This window comes from Strix aluco, chromosome 15 (assembly GCF_031877795.1).
Source record: "Strix aluco isolate bStrAlu1 chromosome 15, bStrAlu1.hap1, whole genome shotgun sequence".
NCBI lineage: Eukaryota > Metazoa > Chordata > Aves > Strigiformes > Strigidae > Strix > Strix aluco.
In genome coordinates, this window is record NC_133945.1 from 7,686,749 (window position 1) to 7,706,993 (window position 20,245).

A 20,245-nucleotide genomic window follows, 5' to 3' on the forward strand; every position below is an offset into this window, starting at 1 on the left:
AGGGAAGGGAACTTACAGAGTTCAAAGTCACCTTCTTAGCCTGGGTATTGTGTATAATATCTATTTATCTCCCATCACACCTCATCAAGTCCCCTCCAGCCTCAAAGCCCTCTTGCAGACGCTTCACAATCTATTCCCCCGCTACAACCTCCTGCAACAGCATCCAGGATTCCTCATATGGCCGAAGGGAAAAGACAGAGTTAGAAAACACACCAAACCGTCTACCCACTGCAGGCAGACACCCGCAGTTCACATGAAATAGCAACTTTTATTTTCTCAAATAAAATAATCCTTCCATTTCTGCTCGATCAGTTTGTGAGGGGTGGGGAGGAGCACTGAAGAGAGGGAAGGAGCCCTGCTCAGACAAGTTTGCTATCAGACCTGTCCTCACAGTTAAGAATCCACATCAGACCGAACCCTTTTTCAATGAAAGAAAATAAAAGCTATTGGCAACTCTTGATCCCAGAAGGAAAGAGCTGTTCTCTATCAGGCACTCTGAATTGTTTAGCATCAATACTCAATGAAAAAGCATAATTAGAAAAATCCCAGATTTCTGATGATAAAATTTCCAGACAAGCAACAATGTTTAACAGGGCTGGGGTAAAACCCACGGCATGGGATGGTACCTTGAGCTCAAAGAGCTGTTACTGGAATTTAGGAGCATGACTGAGAAAGAAGGGGATCCCCAGCAATACTCATGGGGACTAACGGGCAGGACAAGAGCAAAGGAAGAAACTCCCAGGACAGCTCCTCGGACGAGTGATATGCCAGAAGTGAGTCCTCACTGCAGACTCTGGCTCTTTGATCGTACCCTGCTGCAGTTTGGTCAGGTTCATCGTTCGTTAACAAGGTTTCATTTCTCATCTCTCTCAGTACCAGTTGGACCAGGATGTCCTACAAACCGGACTGCAGAGCTAAGGAGAGGCACAGAGTGCCACATTCTAGTGTTAATTGAGGTGGGACCGTTACAAATTCACGGGGGGTTGTCTCAGATGAAGAGACTCAAGTCTCCAACAGTGAAAGCTGCAGAGACAACGTGTCCAATAAGCAGGGGAGGAAGAACTTTGTTTCTGTTTCACATCAGTGCTTAAATTAAGTGAACGGATAAGCAGCAAAGCATCAGCAATGTTTTCTCAGCCCTGGCTTCCCTGTCCCAAAGCACAGGGCCAGATTTGTTCACACAAACCCATAAACTCCCCACTGGTAGATTGACACATGGATCCATGCGCAAACCCTACTAGGGGCAGGACACTGCTGGCTGTGGGAACTGTGTCCTAGGAAAACTGGCTCCTTTTTTATTTTTAAGTAACATTACTTCACCTGAAATGCTGCAAGATGAAAACCCACCTTCCTCATCCCCACCTGCAAGTACAGTAGCCTCATTTTCTGCCTTTCTCCAAGACAAGGAGCTTCACAGAAGCTTTCTTGCTTTCTTGGCTCCGGAACACGTCTCCCTTTTTCTTTTTCCTTTTTTTTTTTTTTTCCTTTTTTTTTTTTTGTTTTGTTTTGCTTTTATGTGGTCAGTTCCGATTCTAGTGATCCAAGACAAGGCCAGGCACCAAAGAGGGTTACTTCTTTACGATCTGAATGACATCTTCATGCTCCATCATATGGGTTAAGCCCACTCTTTGAGGGCTGTATTTTGTGCTCGTCCCCTTTAAAGCAAAAGGGGGAGAAGGGTTAGAAGACCAGAGACACCCAAGGACAGGGATTTCATCTGCTGTTAAACACTTACCCACACCAAGGCATATTTGAACTGGCTGGCTAAGGATCTGTGAATTCGATGGCACTGCAAGACAGATAGACAGCGGGGGAGGCAGTTCAATGACACCACTTTGCAAACAACTTGCTCAATATCCAGGAACTAGAAACAACTCAGGTCTGTCAGAAATTACAACAGTGACTTTAGGAGCCAGTTAACAGCACTTGAAAGAATAGAGAACAGACACATGGGAATCACCAGTCCACATAAAGCCCCATTCCACCTCTTGCATGTGCTTTTTCACTGGACTGCATTAAGTAATTTTTTTTAACCTTTCATAGCAGCTAGGAAAGCAACCTGAGGCAGGCAGCATCAGTAAAGATAAAAAAAGGAGAAGCCCAACTAAACACTGACATGTCCCAAGCTTTACAAAGCACAAATCACAGCAGGCTCCAAGAGGAACCTGCCTTCTGCAGACAAGGAAACATAAAAGATGCAGAGAACTTACCACATGCTCCACAGAGGCCCCTTTCCGTAGAATAATGGCATCTGTAAAGTCTGGTCTCTCTGTGGAGAAGCAGGAGGGAAAAAAAAAGCATTTGATTTCCATCAAGTGTGTTCCAATATGCTGACACCATCTCACACTGCCTTGTGCTTACTACTCCCAGGTTCCTCCTCCCGTTACCTGTTCTGTCTGGGAGCTGGCAAGTGTATCCGGGTACTTGAAAGCATCAAATCAGTTCTGTAGGCACGCCAGTACCCACAGGTACAGTTACCCATGCCACACAGTCAAGAGCTTCCTCACAACCCACCTGCTCCAACTCCATTCCAAATACTTGACTTACGAGAAACAGAACCACCCGAGTCAAAACACACCTGCACAAGTAAAACCAAACTACTCTGCAGTTTTCTGTAAAATCCCCAAGATTTCAGAGCTTAACAAGCTCATAGAAAGTTCCTTAATCTCCTCACATCCACCCAAGTTCAGAGTCATAGCTGATCACAACCAAGCAGGAACAAGTTATAGACGTGCCTTCATCACTGGGAGAAGCTGCAAGGGAATTACAAAGCAAAAGGTGGATCAAAGACACTCCTGAGCCTCAGGAGCCTGGCATGGGAATCACCAAACCTCCCACAGCAGGAACAGGAGATGTCTTCTGGGTAGATATGGGCTGAACAGTTCATCAGAGTGTGCATAACAAGGAAGAAAGCTGTGAACTTGCACACTATTTCCTTATATCATCATGGAAAGTCTTATGAAAATTCAGCTCTTCTAGCGCAGAGAGAGTAAAAGGGCCATGGTGGGGTACACGCATGGCTGGATCAGATGGAACAGAAAGTATTTCCCAAGGGCTGAAAGCTGGTGAGGGAGAGCATAATTACAGCATTTTGAAGACACAAGAGATCGCTGACAGCCAGGCATCCGAGCCCCGCTGGCAGCCTCTCTGCCTTTGATGAGCAACAGCCCTTTGTGCCTGTCAAAGCTCCTGTTCAGCTAATGGTCACTTACGTCCTCGTTTCTTGGTGTAGATGCAGGTAAGTGCCAGGTATTCCCAGAGCTTCTCCAGCAAGTAATCCAGGTTCAGTTTCATGCCACAGCTGCAAAACACCAGAAACATCCGTGTTTACTGCTGTTGTGATTTAGAGATCCAGAAGAACAAGGTGAAACATCTTATTAAAGTGCCAGGGAACTGGGGGAGAAGTCTTTAATGAGGCCAGTAAAAGAAAAACACAAGGTGAAATAAATAGAGCTTTCAGAAGGGCAAGCAGCTTTGAAGAAACAAAGCCCCCGCCAGATTTATCAGCACTTCTAAGGAAACAAGCTGGACTGGCTTACTCTGCCCGGCAGACTGTGGAGAAGCCAAGCAGCCTGCCTCTCCCGGGGAAGGAGGCCTGGAAAAAGCTGCCCAGCAGCTCTGCTTCTTACCCCAACAGCTACAGGCAGCCCTGGGAGAAGCCCCTTCTTGGAAGAAGCTGGAGAAAGAGGTGTGAAACGAACCACCACACCATCCGGGCCGGTGCGTCAGGCAGTTCCTACCTGATTACAACACTGTGGGGTCTCCGAGCAAGACGATCCACTTCCTCCATAGATATCTGGTCAATCTTGTTATAAACCTAAGTCAGAGGAAGAACAACACACCCTTTAGGAAGTCAATTCAGCAATGCTGCAAGGAAGCAAGACATGCAGATATAACGAGAGAGTTCCAGCATCTGAAACAGAAACTGTTGGGCAGAGGACAAGCCAAGGCTCATAGTAAAATAAACTGTTAAAATTCAGAAGCTGAAATGTAAGTTTGAGCCTTTTCAAGTTCATTACAGAGCCAGGCGCTCTCAGATGGAGCCGTTAAGTGACCTCTGGCACAAGGGACAGCCCAGCAGTGAGAAGCCAAGCGCAGAGCTCGCAGGAATTGCAAACCCCAGGTGCCCAGCACAGGCAGCGCGAGCTGCTCCACGGCAGGCAGCCACAAGAGGGCACAGGGAACTCACGCAGAGTACAGCCGCACGGAAAGCTTGTAAAAAGCTCCCTGTTGAGCTCTGCTTTCCACCTCTTAAACCCCAAACCGTGACTGCTGTAGGAACCAGGGAGACCCAGTTTCCTTCAGCACAGAATGGAGATGCTCAGCGCGGCAGAAGGCAGGCTGCTGCCGAGATACTCACGTAGAGGCACGGCATGTAGACCCTGTTGCCTACAATCACGTCAATGAACTCATCAGGGGAACAATCCTCTCTGAAGAGGACCTCAGCATTGAAGATTTCTGAGGTGAACGTTGTCAAGGCCCAAATCCCAACACATTTACACACCGCTGGGAGCCAGCGGGCTGAGCCTGATTGCGAAAGCCCGTTGTCAACCCAGCAAGCAGCAAAGACAGAGCAAGGCTGTCCCACAGCAGGTACCACTTGACTCACGAGCTGCTGACGGCTTAAGGGTCTCCCATTTTAGGAAAGGATACTATATTCATGAAGGATGAGCTGCACCAACTTCTCGGAGCACTGAGTCAACGTGACAGTTGAGTTGAAGGAGATACCTCCACCCTTCTTCGGCTGCAGGGAGGTAATAAAGCAACTTAAGAACAGTCTGCAAAATCCACAACTCCCCCTTCAGTCTGTCCAGCACAAGAGGCAGCACACAGCAACCTCAGCTTTGAGGAGGCAGCCCAGGAAACCTCACCTTGAAGTAGATATTTGGTTTGCTTTTGTTCAGCCGGATTCCTACAGATTCCAGTTCTTTCTCCAGCAAGGCCCTGCAGGGACACTGCACATTAGTGCCTGTGAGACCAAGAGTAGTCAGGCAACCCCCATACTTTTCCTTTTTGACCACCACATTGATACAACTTTGCTGTAAGCTTTCACTACGACCTAAAAAACACAGCTAATGCAGGACAGTCTGTGGTGGAAATCTAGGCTGACATCTCTGTCTCTGGACAGCCATCCTGTGGGAATGATCTTTCAGCCTAGAGGCCCAAGCCAGTTAGCTAGCGTGCTTCTGATGGAGTACAACCTCCATGTCATACTCAAGTACCAGTTCCCCAACATGCACGGGACACAACACTTCAGGGAGTTGGCATCTTTTCTGGGCGTGTGGGAACCCCTGAACCTGGCCCACCAGCCCACACTCACCTCTGGACTTCACCCTTTGTGGCATCCAGCATCATAATTACAACGTCTGCTGTCCTGGCCACCGCTATCACCTGCCGACCTCTGCCCTTCCCTGAGAAGAGAGGAGATGGCCGTACATCAGCAAGAGAAACCAGTTACGAATTCTGCGACAGACAGGGCCTCCTGCCCTGCACAGCTGCTTGGAAGCAAGGAAAAAGATCCTGCAGTGCTGTACTGGCTGCAGTCAGCTGCTGGGGGGCCCGGAGTGAGCATATCTGGTCCATCCATGCTGTCTAATGGCTAGCACAAGCCCTAACAAATACTCTTTTCTGCTGCTGCTCCACCACAGGCTATGTGAGCTAGTGTAAATCTAACATGAAGCTAGTGTAAAGCTATCCAAGTATGGCTGCACGGGTGGAAATGACATCTCTGTCAGCGGGACAGACACCCCCAGACACGTGCAATGGTAGCAGCTCCAGGCAGCAGAGCCAGCTTACCCAGAACAGGGATGTGGGCCCTGTGATACATGTATTTTCTGGTCAAAAAAAAAAAAAAAAAAGAGACCTTATTAACCAGGCCATGCTCCTCCAAGAAGAGATCATTAGGAGATTTTTCCAGTTTCCTAAGGCATGTTCTGACATGAATTTCCTACATTTTATAAGGCATTTTCTGACACAACTAGCCAATCAGGATAATGATGAAGCAGAGGGACAAAGCCAACACCTCTTCCCAGAATCAGGAGTCATGGGAGGACTGGCAGGAACTCAGGGAATTAGTCAAAAGAGGTTACTGTTTAGCTGTAATTTCCCCCTCCGCCTCTCTAGCATCTTTCTTTAGATTTCCTCCGTACCAGAAAACAGATGAGCAAGATAACACTCACGCAAGAAGGTGAGAAGTGACTGGCTTGCTTTGGCTCCCACCTCCAGAAAAGCATCTTTCTGCTACATATAGAACCTTACGTGGGCTCAGGGATAAGAATCGTGCCTCACATAAGATCAGGGACTCTAAAATCTGGAAAGCCAATGCGGGAACTATTGGCCCAGGAAACCTGCTAATGTTTGAGACACCCAGGTACACTATTGAGAGCAAATCCCTACTTTACACGAACACCGAGATCAGCCAACCTTGTGCCGCTCCTTCAATGATTCCAGGCAGATCCAGCAGCTGAATATTGGCTCCTTTGTACTGAAAAGGAAACAGAAGGACAGAAAGTTGAAAGCCTTGCGCAGGGCACCTGAGCTGCCTCAAAAGCCAAGCATGTGCTGGAGTCCAAAGCCTGCAGAGAGCAGAACTGAATGAACCTGACAGAGCAGGACAAGTTTGCACAAAGCTGATTTTTGTCGAGGTAACCTCCCGAGTGTTTCCTATGAAGCTGTGGTACGTTAGGTCCTGACCTCCTAAAGCATCACGTGATTGCAGTTTGACAAAGCACCAGGAAATCAGCACAACAGTCACATTATCCTGAGCTGGTGAAATGTAAAGGAAAAAATCCTTGCTTTCTTGGTCTAACGAGAAAACACAGTAACAAGCAAGCATCACCACCTCTTACTGAGGTGGCTCAGAACTATTCAGACATGTTGCAGGTCTTACAGTACCAGGAAATAACAGGCAACTTTCATCCATCAGATCTGCAGGGGCATCAGCTTTCAAGCTATTGTTGCAGTGAAGTCCTCAGGAACGGTTTCAGTGACTGACTGCAGCTCACAGCTGCGTTTGGATGCGTTACAATATTTGTGTTCGTTTTAACACCAATACGGTTACTTTCATTATTTAACTCCACTTGCAATTCTGACCCAGATTTTCTCATTACTCTTGGACACTTTTCAGTTTGATGCCCTTTATCATTTGCTTTACTGATGGATGCTTAGGCCACCACTAATAAAACTCCTCAAGGACAGGAGTAGTTGTATTTTCTTTCCAAATTGATCACAGTACAGATTGCCTCTTTTAAAGCTTCATTAAAAACAAATCTGTCAAGGTTTCCAGCCATCTGGTCAATGGCGCCAATAGCGGCTATAAAAAATTCAGTTGAGAATTGTCGTACTGCTCTGGTCAGTCAAACGGCAGCATATGAAACCCCCATCAGGCAGTCAATCCTGAAGAGTTATGTAGCCTAGGGAAGTGCTAAATCAGCACTGCAGGTTGCAGAAGACCTGATACCGCAAGCACTCAAGACCTCCCAGAGTTGAAAGCAGAAGTCAGCAGAGACCTTTGGATATCGCTGCTTCTCAGTGGTAGCGCGAGTGTAACTGGTGTAAACAAACACATTTACACGTCTGGGTTTCTTACCACCACTCTGTGCTGAAGGGAGGAGAATCCTACTTACTTCTATGACTCCTGGGATACACGTCAGGGTTGTGAACTCGTAAGACGCAGCTTCACTGGCAGTTGAGGTCATTAAACTCAAAAACGTGGACTGAAACGCAAGAGATCAGCATCACTAGATACGCAAATAAAAGCACCGGTAAGCGTTCAGCAAAACAAGCAACATCAAATTGTTCCTCAGCTTTTAGAAGTCGTGTTTGGCTGTTCCAGGCACAAGGACTGAAGCGGTGATGGGACAAGCCAGCGTTTCTGCTGAACGAAGGTAAATCCCACACTCTCACTTATTTTCTCAGCAGTGCTGTGGCTGGGCGAGACGACGTTTCGGGCTGTTACCACAGGGCACCGCGCACAGGATGAAGGAGCATTCCCCTAGCTCTAACTTTCTGTTAAATCACGGCAAGAAGGTGAAAGACGGAGAGAAGATGGATGTCTGCTTTACAGCCACTGCTAACCACAAACCTGGAAACACACCTGTGGTTAACGCAGACACTCACTGACCTTACCCACAGAAGGAAAACCGATCAGCGCCACCCGGGCATCTCCAGATTTCATCACATCGAAGCCTTCTCCTTTGGCAGCCGAGGATTTGGAGGGTTCTAGCAACTGAGCTCTGTATTTTGCAAGCTTTGCCTTCAGCAGGCCGAGGTGATACTCAGTGGCTGGAATAGCACAAACACAACAATTGGTTGGCAGAAAGTTGCCAATAATTCACTTCTAGCAATAAGAACCTTCCTAAAAAGAAACACTACGGATCTCAGTCAGCGTCTTAAGCACTGCCACGCACACGAGCTGCCCCCCAGGCATTCTGTAACCTTTTGAAATATTGGCCACTGAGAGCAAACCTTCTGGTATCCTGCACAGAAAGTCAGACTCGAGGGAAATAGGCAGCCAAAAAATCCCCGAGTAAAAGGAACAAGCCAGAGGGAGAGCAGGTGCAGGAACGAACGGGTGAAGGGAGCCAGTTAAGGAGGGAGAGATCACAGCGGGAACGGCCGCTCCTGGGCAAAGGCCCCTCCTTACACCCAGTCACAGTCAACGCTGCAAAGATGCAAGATTTTTTTTTTTTTCCCCCGTTGCTCTTGACAAGTGTTAAAAGACACATTTAACTTGGAGCTCATGTGTGTTAAAGTACTTTATTGACTTATTCTTAGCAAAACACTTGATACAGAAAAAAAGAAGGTAGTTGCTTCCCTTTGTAACAGGGAAAGGCAAGAAACCCAGGAGATTATGGGTTTTACTATTTTTCCTTCCCATTATTTACCACGGCCTAAAGCCTCCTGGAGCAGCAAGGTGCTGAGGACCCGCTCTGTCAGAGCCCGAGGGGAGCTCTGCTCCCCGGTGCCCTCTTTAAGTTAAGGCATTCAACCAGCAGCTCGGGGACCCCTCAGCAGAGGGCCCAGGGCCCCCCCGCGCCAGCAGCACTTGGGGTCCTCGGCACAGCTCCGAGGAGAGCCGGGGGTGCTCCCAGGGCTCCGGATCACCCCGGACGGGATGCGGGGAAAGAAGGCAGCTTGCCAGGAGGGGCAGCCCCCCACACCTCCCCAGCCTCTCGGCTCACCCTGCTCTCTCAACCCCCCCGATCCAGACTCTTGTACCCCCCCCTTCACAAACCACCCCACAAACCCCCTCCCCCATGGTGCAGACAGTCACCTCTTCCCCCAGCCCCCCCATAACCCACCAGCCCCTCACACACCCCCCACACCCCCCCTCCAAGGGCTCTGCCCCTCTAATATCCCCCAGATACCTCAGCCCCCGCTTGCCCCCCATCATCTCTTCCCCCAAACCCCCTCCCAGCCCCCCCATAACCCACCAGCCCCTCACACACACCCCGCATCCCTTCTCTAAGGGTTCTGCCCCTCCGGTATCCCCAGATACCTCAGACCCCGCCCGCCCCCCGTCATCTCTTCCCCCAAACCCCCTCCCAGCCCCGCCATAACCCACCAGCCCCCCAGCCCCTCACTCACACCCCCCCTCAAGGGCTCTGTCCCTCCGCTATCCCCCAGCTACCTCAGCCCCCGCCCGCCCCCCACCTTTGTTCTTCTGCGTGCGGGCGATCTCCTTCTCGATCTCGGAGATCTTCTCCAGGATGCCCATGGCGGGGCCGGGCCCTTCCCGCTCCCCAGGCCCCTCTCACGCCGGAAGAGCCGCCGGCTCGTCCCGTCCGTCCCCCTCAGGCGTCCGGGCGCACCCCGGCGGCGGGCGGTGCTGTGCACCCGCCGCTGCGCTCCGGCCGCCTTCCCGCGCCCCGCGTTCCGCGTTCCGCCCGACCTCCCGCCTCGGGACACGGGTCGGGGGTGCCCACGGGCTCAGCGGGGAGCTGGCGGGCAGGGCGAGCTGCCCGGGAAATTGGGCTAGCGGGAGCCGCTTCTAGGGAAAGCGCTAAGGAAGCAGGGGGGTTTCAGAGGGACTCCCCCCCCCCCCCCCACCCCGCCGCCTCCCCACACCAGGCCTTGCCCCCTCCTGCTCCTCTAATTAAGGCCAGATCCTGCATTTGAGGCGATCAGCAGCTTGTTGGATTCCTGGAGAAGCCCTCGAGGGAGGCGATGAAGCACAGCTCTCCCCTGGAACCGAGAAACGCTTTGGTCGACAAACACACACGGACACAGACCCCTGAAATACAATTTCATCTTTAATTCGGACATCCATCGCGCCGCAAAACGCCGCCTCAGCCCCTGCTCCATCCGCCCACAAGTACATCCCCTCTGCAGCCAGTGCAGTTAAAAAGAGACATCGCAACCTTTTCCAAGACCAAATATCCCATTTCTTACCTCCGCCCCCACCCCCCGGTCAATTCTCTCTCACCACACCGCGACATACGTAACATCTCTCCTTAGCTCATCAAACAAGTCAAAGAAAAAGAAAACCAAAACGAAGGCTTTATAGGATGGAAGCTCTGAACACTGACAGCCCCTGCAAACCTCTCGGCTCCACAACCTGCTCTGCACCCACCACACACGTCCCACGGGGTGGCACCACCCTGGCAGTTTTGGATTTCAGCCGGAATTGGCTTCGGGACAGCGGGAAGGAGACAGGCAGAGCGCAGGATGCTCCTTCCACCCCCCTTTCCACAACATAGCAAGTCTCAAAGAAAAACTTCTGAGGTTTTGGGGTAGTTACACATATTAAACAACCCCAAGACCCTTCCTGGCCCAGCTTCTGCCAACGACCACAGTGTTCATTCAACTAAACCACATCTGAAACTCAAGTGTCACGCTGGCACTGACAGCCCTGGGGAGCGCAAGGAGACCGGCGCCGCCACCAATATTGCACACAGACAGCTCCCAGGGGGTGTAAAGAGCCCTCGGAGCTGGGTCCCCGCGCCCACACAGCGCCCGGGAGGAGGCTTCACCCCCACCTTTGATCACAGCGGAGCAGCACCGCCAGCTTTCGCCTCTAAAACCAGGCCATCTCCCAGCACCGCCTCTGAGGAAGCCCCTCTCCGCACCGCCAAAGGGGCTGAGTTTCTCCGAGAGGAGCAGAATAAAACAGGAAGCCAACTGCTCTGCTCGGAGCAGCTCTCCCTTCGCACCTCAAATCGCTCTCCCGCTTGCCTTCGCGCTACTCTACAAATCCACCCGCAACGGCCAAGACAACGGCACACACTTCCTTCATCGCAGGGGGGGCTCCCGCCCTGCTGAAGGGCCAGGTCTCCCCGCTTCTCCCATAAGGAGGTGTCTCTCCATTTGTGCTGGGGAAAAGGGATTCATCTGCGGCGAACAGCACGCACGAGGCGGGTGATTTCCGCATCATCTCCTGAGACCAGCCCAGCCGCTTCTCCGACCACGCAAGATCCCAGCTTGGAATAGAGGAAATGGGCTCACTGAGACCTGAATACTTTCTCGTTAAGGCTTAAACTAGCAATTCAGCTGCGGTCATAAACCAGACACGCAGCTGAAAGGAAGAAAGTTAGTTAAAAAGAAGAAAACCCAAACCACCTTGGCATTAGGCACGCGGAGGCTTCGTTTTCCCCCTCCCAGGCAGCAAACCCATCAACACCCACCTGGTTAGCGTGTGACACAAGCCTGCCTTAAGGGGGTTGTTTTTAAAACAGCCAGAAAAAAAACGCAAACTAAACTCTCACAAAAGCCCCGCAGGTGGGACTGTCACATTAAATATACAACCGAGGCAAATTTTTAAAATGTCTTTAAAAAAAACAAACCACACGCGCATACACACACACACTTTGGCACACAAGCCTTAAGTTATATCACTTGAAACATTTCAAAGTCAGAGGAGAGCTATTGGGGGGGGGGTTGTTGGTTTTTTTCTTCTTTTTTTTTTTTTTTTTTTTTTTCCCCTTGTAAAAAGGTATCAAGCAGCGGTGTTGGTGAAGCATGAAGAGCGAGTACGAATGCTGAACAGTCCCAGAGCTGTCCCCGGGACGCTGCTCGACACTTGCACTCCGATTACTTTCCCAAAGCAGCTAGCTGATTACATACATGTATATAAAAACTAACGCAGACATTCCTGGTTTTCAATGTGAAAACAGTTAAATGTAATCGAGTACTTGTGCATTTGCCATAGGGTCCTTTGGAAAAGGAACCATAAAAATATATATTTTTTTTTAATAAAAGTCTTTTTTTTTTTTTTCTTTTTTTCTTTTTTTACCCTTAACTTAAGTAAAGAGCAAATATACACCTATAAGCAGAGTTCAGATCCACTTTACTGAGAGCCTGGAAGTCCGTACATCAAATTAATTCCCAGTGGCGCATCCAGACACCGGAACAGCTCCCAGCTCCAAAGGGCCGGCGCTCCTGAAAGATCTGCAGCTCCGGCTAACCTCGTTAGCCAGCGCGAAGCAAAGACTCATTCAAGCCTTATCCGTCTCAGCCAACACTCCCCCAACAGACTCTTGCAGCTGAGCAGCTCTCTGCCAAGCAGAGCCTCACACACGGGACCCGGCTCTGGGAGCATCAGAGCTGGCAATCTGGGCAACAAACCTGAGTCCTGGCGATTTCAACCCATATCAGGCTGTAACAATGAAAATATAAGCCCTGAGCTTATATTTTCTTATTACTCAGAGGACAGACCACTGATTCCAGCTACTGAGAAACAGCTTCCAGAGGAGAGCCGGGAAGAACTTCAGTGATAGAGAAACTAGCTGTGCAGTAAGAAAGTGCATTTAAAGGTAGCTTAAAACCAGATTAAAGATCAAATCGCCACTCGACAGGAGGGAGAATCAAGCTCCAGCAGCCACGCTCCTTGGGCTGGGTGGGTTAACATTCAGGCTCTCTCTTGCGAGTCCGAGGGGCAGGAGAGAAGCGTGCATTCCCGTGCTCCAACAGGGACACAGTTCTCCTGGCAGGCCATGCTCTCCTGCCCGGTTTGCTTCTGTGCGGTATCAGTTCTGGACAGCTGTCATCGGAATTCATAGATAGGAGCGCTGTGCTCAGGAACGTGAGTTAAATTCAATGACTGATACCTGGGAGAGAGGGAAAAGGCAGATGAGAGGATTACACAGAGCAGCAGAGCTTCCCTAGCACTAACAGCTCCTGCTTGGCAGGCCACAGGGCAGACATCCTGGTGGCTGGCTCTTCTCTTCCCCTTTAGTCTCAGAGTTAAGTCTCAGAGGTGTTCAGGCACCCACCACCCACTTATCCCTGGTGCCAAAACCCCGCGAGGACTCGGCATCGTTCCTCGTTTCCATTCCGGTGCCTTGGAGCTGCCTGCAGCCAGGCTGCATTCGAGGTGGGCTGACTGGGGTTTTTGGACACCTTTTGAAGTTCAACAACTTTCATGTTCAAACAGTGTTTGCTACAGCTGCAAATTACACTCAGGTCTTTCAAAGCTTAGCCTGAGGGGATTTGTCTGAAAGCCTCCCAGGTACCTCCCGCAGAGCTTCCAGCCACCCTATAGATTCACTTGCGTGACAAATATCCAAGGCTGTCAGAGGGAAGAGAGCTCTCCACCGCTACTTGTCAGATGGCTGGCTCTAACAAGAAACAAAACAATTAACTTTGACTGTTCCCTTGTCTTACAGCAACACCCCAAGGACCCTGGACTACAAAGCACTGGCCTAACAAGATTTCTGCCTGAAGGGAGCAACAGCCAAGCTGTTACATGTGAGAAAGCACCGAGCTCTCTCTTGAAGGCCCCTCCGCCATCCTCTGAAGGGCCAAGGCAAATCCTGCAAGAGTTTGGGCTGGAGGGATGCTTTCAGTGAGCCACAGCTGGTGTCTGCCTCCCAGTGTCCCTCACTGACACACCAGACTACTGCTTTGCTGGGCCACGGCAGATCTCCAGACCTTGTATCTCCCCTGCTTCACCTTGCCAAGCCCAATTTTCCCCGCCGTGCAAAAAGACAGCACTTTATACCACACAAACAGGCTGCACGAGCCTGCTCTGGCCAAGCATGGCACACACACCCCCTCCTTTCTGCCCCGAGGTCCAGCCACCAGACCAAACCTCCTTCCCAGCCCAGAGAGGCACCGCCTGGACACTCCCAAGGCTGCAGACAAGAAGAGGAGTCACTGCTTGGTTTGAGGAGCCACCCTTCAGTCCGCAGGAAGGAGGAAACTTCCTTACCATTCTGAACTCCTATGGTAGTAATAGCCCTCTATAGATGCTGCTGACTTCTGGAAGCAGATGTAATAGAAACCAGCAAAGGAAGCACCGCTGATGTCTTTGATAGTGTGATCTGGGACTAGGAACTGCTCCTGCACACAAAACACAGACCGTATTTTAAAAAGCCGGTCAAATACAAACCCCCCACCACCAATCTGCCCTCCCAAACTGAGTATTAGCACCCCTTAACACAAAGGCATTCCTGGCTGAGCACTCCCTGCAGTCGCAGCAGCCCCCACCACAGAGACCAGCCCGTTCTTTCACCACCTGCCCCTGTAGGCATCTCCCAGGGAAGCAGACCACTGAGGACAGATCCCATTTTAAGAGCGCACAAGACCAGTTTCAGTTCAACGCCTGCCCCCTGTAAGCCAGAAGCCAATTGCAAAATCAGGAATTGGAGCTGCCTGATGATGAAGAGGAGGCTCCAGGGAGACCTTAGTGCAGCCCTTCAATACTTATAGGGGCCTTATGAGAAAGATGGAGAGAGGTTTTTTACTAGGGCTTGATAGGACAAAGGGTAATGGTTTTAAACCAAAAGAGGGTAGATTTATATTAGATATAAGCAAGAAATTCTTTACTGTGAGGGTGGTGAGACGCTGGAACAGGCTGCCCAGAGAGGTGGTAGATGCCCCCTCCCTGGAAGGGTTCAAAGTCAGGTTGGACGGGGCTCTGAGCAACCTGGGCTAGTGAAAGATGTCCCTGCCCATGGTGGGGGGTTGGAACTAGACGATCTTCAGAAGTCTCTTCCGACACAAACCGTTCTATGACCTTATGATTTCCTCCCCTGGCAGCTGCACAAGGCTCATGGAAAGAGGGAGGAATCAATCCAGCTGAAGAACAGAGAGGTGCAGACCGGCCAGTCTGCATCAAACACCTAGGCCCCGCACAGGGACTGGAGACACCAATCCTCATCCTCTGGAGCATCACCAAGCAAGATTTTCTTGTTGTGGTTTTAGCCATGACTGCAGCCCTTAAGGACACAATTAGCTGGCTAGACAGGAGTCACACTGGAATTTGCACGTATGGTGGGTTACGAGGTTGGTAGGGTGAGATCTTTCATTACACCATCGTAGCTGAAAAAGCTTTCAGGCACCACAAGCCTCTGTCAGTCGCTTGTAAGCAGCTCATCAGAGAAGGAGACATGCAGAGTTTACCTTCCATCTCATGAAGACATAGTCTCCATTTTTCAGATCCTCATAATCAAAGTCATCAGAGTTAAATGTTTTTGCATACTGGTAAAAAGCCTGGAACTTCCCCTGAAACAAAAAATGAAAATAAAAAGCCAGGATGCTTATTCCAGGAGTAGAGGTTACTAGTGCCAGCTGCTATTTAGGAGGGAAAAACTACTACAGAACAGGACCTCTGCACCAAAGGGGCTGCTCTTCCCTTGGAGCAGCGCTCAACGCACACCCCAGGACTAGCACGGCAGAACCCAGGATTGCCAGACACCCACAGCCATGTCCAGCCCAGCTGGAGAAGCTCCTCCACTTCCAGAGGAAGATATTTTGACAGAAACATAATAAACATCAAAGTCTGGCAAACACCAGCAAAGATCAAGGCAGGGAGGGAGGCAATCAGCTGGCTGCTGTGGCCCTGATCCAGAGCACAGCGGCTGACGCGCCCTACCCCGAGCAGAGGTGGCTGAAACACAGGTACCAACTGCCCTGCCTGTGCCAGAGGGGCACCGCTCCCTCCTCCACTCCATTTTGTGATAAGCCTTCAAAATAAGGAGTGTGTCCTCCTGGGGCGGGGGGGGTCCAAGAGAGAGGGATTGCTCCTGCTCCATTCCAACCAGCAAGTAGAAAAGAAACCATCCCTCCCTTCTCATGGATCACAGCCAACAGCCTGCTGAAGGGACCTCTAGTTGCAAAAATCCCAGCTGGGGAAGGAGGGAAATACCCAAAAAGGAGAAGTTTCCATGCCCTTGTGACAGCTCTTGCATGGGCGCACGCTGTACCTCACCTCTGAACCAGCTGCTCAGCCAGGACTGCATCAGACCCACATCTGCCCCCCAGATTTATTTACCCAGTGTTTACGATCCACATCTTCATCAGCATCCCACTTGCGCGTTAAGAAAGGATGCTTTTTACTGATTATTTCGCCTTCAAAGAAAGTGGTGAGGGTTGGGTACTCCTAGGAGAGAAGAGAGACGAATGAGAAGTCAGATTTGTCACCTAGAGACAGAAACTCAAGCGCAGACAGAGGTGCACGCGCTCAGCAAAAAAAGCAGCATCTCGCAGCAAGAGCTCCGGGCAATCCGAGGCCGGCGTCCTGCCCCACACCTCTTAAACTCTGACTCTAGGCACGCGCAGCCTCCACCCTCTTAAGCCAGCCTCTCCCTGCCTCTCTTATTCACTTCGTGGAACCAGAAGGAGCCGTCTCAGAGCTGCTCTGCGGGGAAGCTCCCAGCTGGATGATCACAAGTGCCCGTTTACAGCCAGCACTGCTCCCCGGCAGTTGCTGCGTGACTCCTACAAAGCCCAAGGGCTGGATTAAACCATGGGGAAAACGTGCTCCTCTTCAGCTTTGTATTGGCACTGAATTAGGAGAACACAGGCAGGGAATAGCAGACTCAGCTGGGGCGAGCAAGCTTCTCCAAGCACTCCCACACAACGATACACACGTGGTGTGCTGCAGCCGAAAGAAGCATCACCCCTGCGAGACAGTTCTCACCAACTGTCCGACATCACGAGCAATCTCAGAGGATGGATGGAGAAGGAAGTACACAAAGATCTGACTGTTCGGGTCCTGGTTTATTTTCTTTCAGCAACGCACCACCACTGGTAGAGTGCTTAAAGCTGATTGCAGGGTCAGATTTGGTTCTGCTCAGACCTTAAGGGATACCAGATAAGCTTACCTCGTTCAGCACTCCCCATCGAGGCTCATCGAACTTGCTCAACATGCCAAGAACAACAGGCTGAAGCTATTAAACTATTTAGTGGTCAAATCTACTGTATGGTCAATCCCTCCACTTCCTATTTCTGGTGGCAGCTTCTCCCATCCCACCAGGAAAAAGAAAACCCTTTACACAGCACCTTTTCTTCTTGTTTTGCAGTTAACACTCACCTCTGTAAGGCCTTTAATCTTCAAGTATCCACAGAGATAGGAGTTTTCCATATCCACATGCTAGAAAAGAGCACAAAGTCCAACCATAAGCATAGGCACGAAGGCACCCAATTGATCCAAAGCAGTTTCTAACCCCTCCAAGGCTAATTTCAGATTCAGCCAGTACAGACTGTCCAGCTTACTGCCCAACTCTCACACTGGCAGCCCTTCCCCACAGCTGGGAAGCACTCGGAAAGATCATTTACGGGTGCCTAGTTTACCTCTGACAGCCTCCACTTCCAAGGCCTGACAACACCCCCCCGGCTGCCAGCTCCATCACACCGAGGCAGCACCCTCTGCCCAGAGGTCTCTGATGGGAAGCAAACCCCCACCTCTCCACTCAGAAGGAACCAGACTCAGTTTTCTCCAAGCAAGAGCACCACTGGCAGGATCACCCACACCCCCAGCCCTCACATTTCCCAGTCAACCCTACCAGCAAACTGGCATTCAGGTGAGAGAAGAGTAAAAAGCATCTATTTACCGGAGATAATTCAGACTAGAGGAAGAAAGCACAGCCCTGAGCTTCACTGCCTGTTTATTTAACAGGCCTGACCCACACCTCTCTAACACGCTACCTGTACTCTCTGCCTAGTACCCGGCCTGGCGGCACGGCACCCACCAAAGCCTGCTTGGAAGCCAGACAATGTCTTGTGCATTTTGAAAGAGGCCTTTCTCCCAGATTTAACGCTTTTACGCCGCCCTTTTGAGTTATGGGGCTGCACTTCACTGCTTCTGCTGCGCAGGAACTAGGCAGGGGGCTGTGTCTGTTCCAAGCACCTTTAAAACCAGGGGATTTTCCAAGCTTTTCCCCAACATCTCCAGATCCGTTTTCAAAGCAAGAAGTGAGTTATTTGGGGAAGTGCAAACATCAACTGTGAGAAGACGGATCTTCCCCACCTGTGATCAAAGAAAAATGACGTTTCCCTGTGCTCAGCACAGGGAGAGCAGGCAGCCACCTCTTCTCAGCTGACACGCGCAAAACAGCAGCATTTTTAGTGCAAAGCCACAGCCAGCCCCTGCGAGAAGGCAGCGTGCAGTGAAGCTGATCAGCCATAGGATGTCCCCACCACAGCAAACTGTACCAGGTAGGCTTGTGCTGTTGACAAGGGGAGGACCGTAGGTGAAAACAGATGGTGCGATTCAAACGCCACCCCATCTGCTGACCCTGGGGCTTTGACACTACTCCACAACGCCGGCACACGCGTCAAGCTTCAGCACTGCACTCGCTACACGCTCAAGCACGGTTCCCCAGATCCTGTGCCACCAAACTGGGAACAAAGCTGTGACTCGTAGGGTGCTCTATAGGAAAGCCTGTATCAGATATCCGGCTTGCCCGTGTACTAATAACTCCACACCTTGCCAGCTCTGCCCAAAGCGATTGTGCCAATGCCTAGGACTAAAAATAAAGCACGCAGGGTGACAATGACTGCAGGGAGGAATGGGAAAGCCACACGAGCCAGCGTTCTGACTCCCCAGCACAGCTGGGCACTACAGCTGTCTGGCTGCATTCCTGCCACAGACAAACCACCCCACTTCACCCCAGGCTCCCTGCTTGGCCTGGGGGAGCCTCCAACACCCCAGGGATGGGGAACCCTGGGTTCCAGGTCCAGCCAAGCCATGCTCTGCCATCCAGGGACTGGGACCTGGATCCCTGCTAATTTCCAGCCAGGCCTGAAATACAGGCAGTCCTGCTGGCAGGGACTTCCCAGGACAACACCCACTCTAAGCTGGGCTTTCACCCTTCTGCCCTGTGGCAGGGAGGCTGGTGGCCACACGAGAGCCTGAAGGGAATGAGGGAGGATGCTGGGTTCTGAACCTTGCCAGGCCCGAGGGTAATAGGGCAAAGAGGTGGAGGGGAAAAGCTTGAGTGCAGTGGGCCCTCCTCAGTGTTTGAGAGGAAGGAAGCAAGGATGTGGCTCTGAGCCTCACCGAGCCAGAGGGAAAGGGGTCTCTCCTGGGGCCTGTGGGGAATAGGACAGTGCCTTTTCCCCTGATCCTGAAGGAAAGGAAAGCACACAGGAGGATAGAGATCTCCCCAGAGCCTGAGCACTGACAGCTATGACAAAGCTTGATGGAACCAGGGGAATCACAGGGAGGCACCACCAGGTCAGAGGCAGGGCAGGGAGAACCACGGGCCTTTCCAGGCCTGAGGGGAAGGGTCCCCCTGAGGCCTCCACCACGCTGGTCCAACCTCACCGAGGCTGAGGGGAATGGGGACACTAGGACTAAGGGAAAGGGGTCTCCCCCACCTCAGGGGATGGGACACACAACAAGGGCTGAGGCCTGAGGGAAGGGGGGGCGGGCAAACACCGACCCGAGCCGTGAGGGCGGCAACCGGAGCCTGAAGGGAACGAGGGCGGGGAGAACGGTGGCAGCCGAGGGACCGGGGGAAGAGGAAAGGCGACTGGGCCTGAGGGAACGGGAAACGAGACGACTGCGGCTTTAGGGGCCGGGAGGGAATAAGGTGGGACGACCGCGGCCTGAGCGGACCAGCGAGGCGGGAACGGCGACCGCGGCCTGAGGAGAGCGGGGCCCCGCCGCGCCGGGCCCGGGGCGGGAGGCGGCCGCCGGCAGGCCCCTCACCTGCATGACGACCTCCACCTCGTAGGCATTGCCCTTGCTGCGCTGCTGCCCGCGGAACTTGGCGCCGCTGTAGAGCAGCGAAGTGGCCACGCCGGGCTGCGCCGTGTTGATGGGGGGCGGCGGCACCAGGCTGCTGGCGGCCGCCCCGGAGGGCGCCGAAGAGGCCGAACCCGCCGCCCCGCCCGCGCGGCACCGCTCGCTCCGCACCGGCATCTCGGGAGGGTCCCCGGGCGCCAGCGTGGCCGGGGCCGAGCGCGGCCGGGGGTGCCGCCCGCTCCGCTCCGCTCCCCGCACGCCGAGGCCGCCGCCGCCGCCGCCGCCGCCTGGCTCAGGGGCCTCCCGGCAGCGCCTCCGCGCGCTCCCATTGGC

General features: G+C 52.0%; 2 protein-coding genes across 2 annotated transcripts; both read right to left on the reverse strand.

The window, feature by feature from the left end:
* Positions 1–248: 248 nt before the first annotated feature.
* On the reverse strand, positions 249–9,788 carry DRG2 (developmentally regulated GTP binding protein 2). Its single transcript, XM_074840955.1, has 13 exons — positions 9,655–9,788; positions 8,123–8,283; positions 7,626–7,715; positions 6,424–6,484; positions 5,321–5,411; positions 4,872–4,944; positions 4,654–4,744; positions 4,361–4,458; positions 3,741–3,817; positions 3,213–3,301; positions 2,211–2,269; positions 1,736–1,789; positions 249–1,655 (listed from the first exon to the last, which is right to left on the reverse strand). Exons 1-13 carry the CDS (start codon positions 9,716–9,718, stop codon positions 1,569–1,571), a joined length of 1,095 nt encoding a protein of 364 aa, XP_074697056.1. The 5' UTR covers positions 9,719–9,788; the 3' UTR covers positions 249–1,568.
* Positions 9,789–10,235: 447 nt separating this feature from the next.
* Positions 10,236–20,202, reverse strand: GID4 (GID complex subunit 4 homolog). The gene is made up of 6 exons (XM_074840923.1): positions 19,877–20,202; positions 17,255–17,314; positions 16,214–16,321; positions 15,343–15,444; positions 14,150–14,280; positions 10,236–13,046 (listed from the first exon to the last, which is right to left on the reverse strand). Exons 1-6 carry the CDS (start codon positions 20,087–20,089, stop codon positions 12,983–12,985), a joined length of 678 nt encoding a protein of 225 aa, XP_074697024.1. The 5' UTR covers positions 20,090–20,202; the 3' UTR covers positions 10,236–12,982.
* Positions 20,203–20,245: the final 43 nt, after the last annotated feature.

Coding starts and splice junctions, on each gene's coding strand:
- DRG2 (XM_074840955.1), bottom strand. CDS start 9,718: ATGGGCATCCTGGAGAAGATCTCCGAGATCGAGAAGGAGATCGCCCGC. Junction 7,716..8,122: donor GTTTTCCTTCTGTGGGTAAG/GTCAGTGAGTGT, acceptor CTTGCGTTTCAG/TCCACGTTTTTGAGTTTAAT. Junction 4,945..5,320: donor ACAAAGGGTGAAGTCCAGAG/GTGAGTGTGGGC, acceptor GTGTCCCTGCAG/GGCCTTGCTGGAGAAAGAAC.
- GID4 (XM_074840923.1), bottom strand. CDS start 20,089: ATGCCGGTGCGGAGCGAGCGGTGCCGCGCGGGCGGGGCGGCGGGTTCG. Junction 16,322..17,254: donor AGATTAAAGGCCTTACAGAG/GTGAGTGTTAAC, acceptor CTTCTCTCCTAG/GAGTACCCAACCCTCACCAC. Junction 15,445..16,213: donor ATGTGGATCGTAAACACTGG/GTAAATAAATCT, acceptor TTTTTGTTTCAG/GGGAAGTTCCAGGCTTTTTA.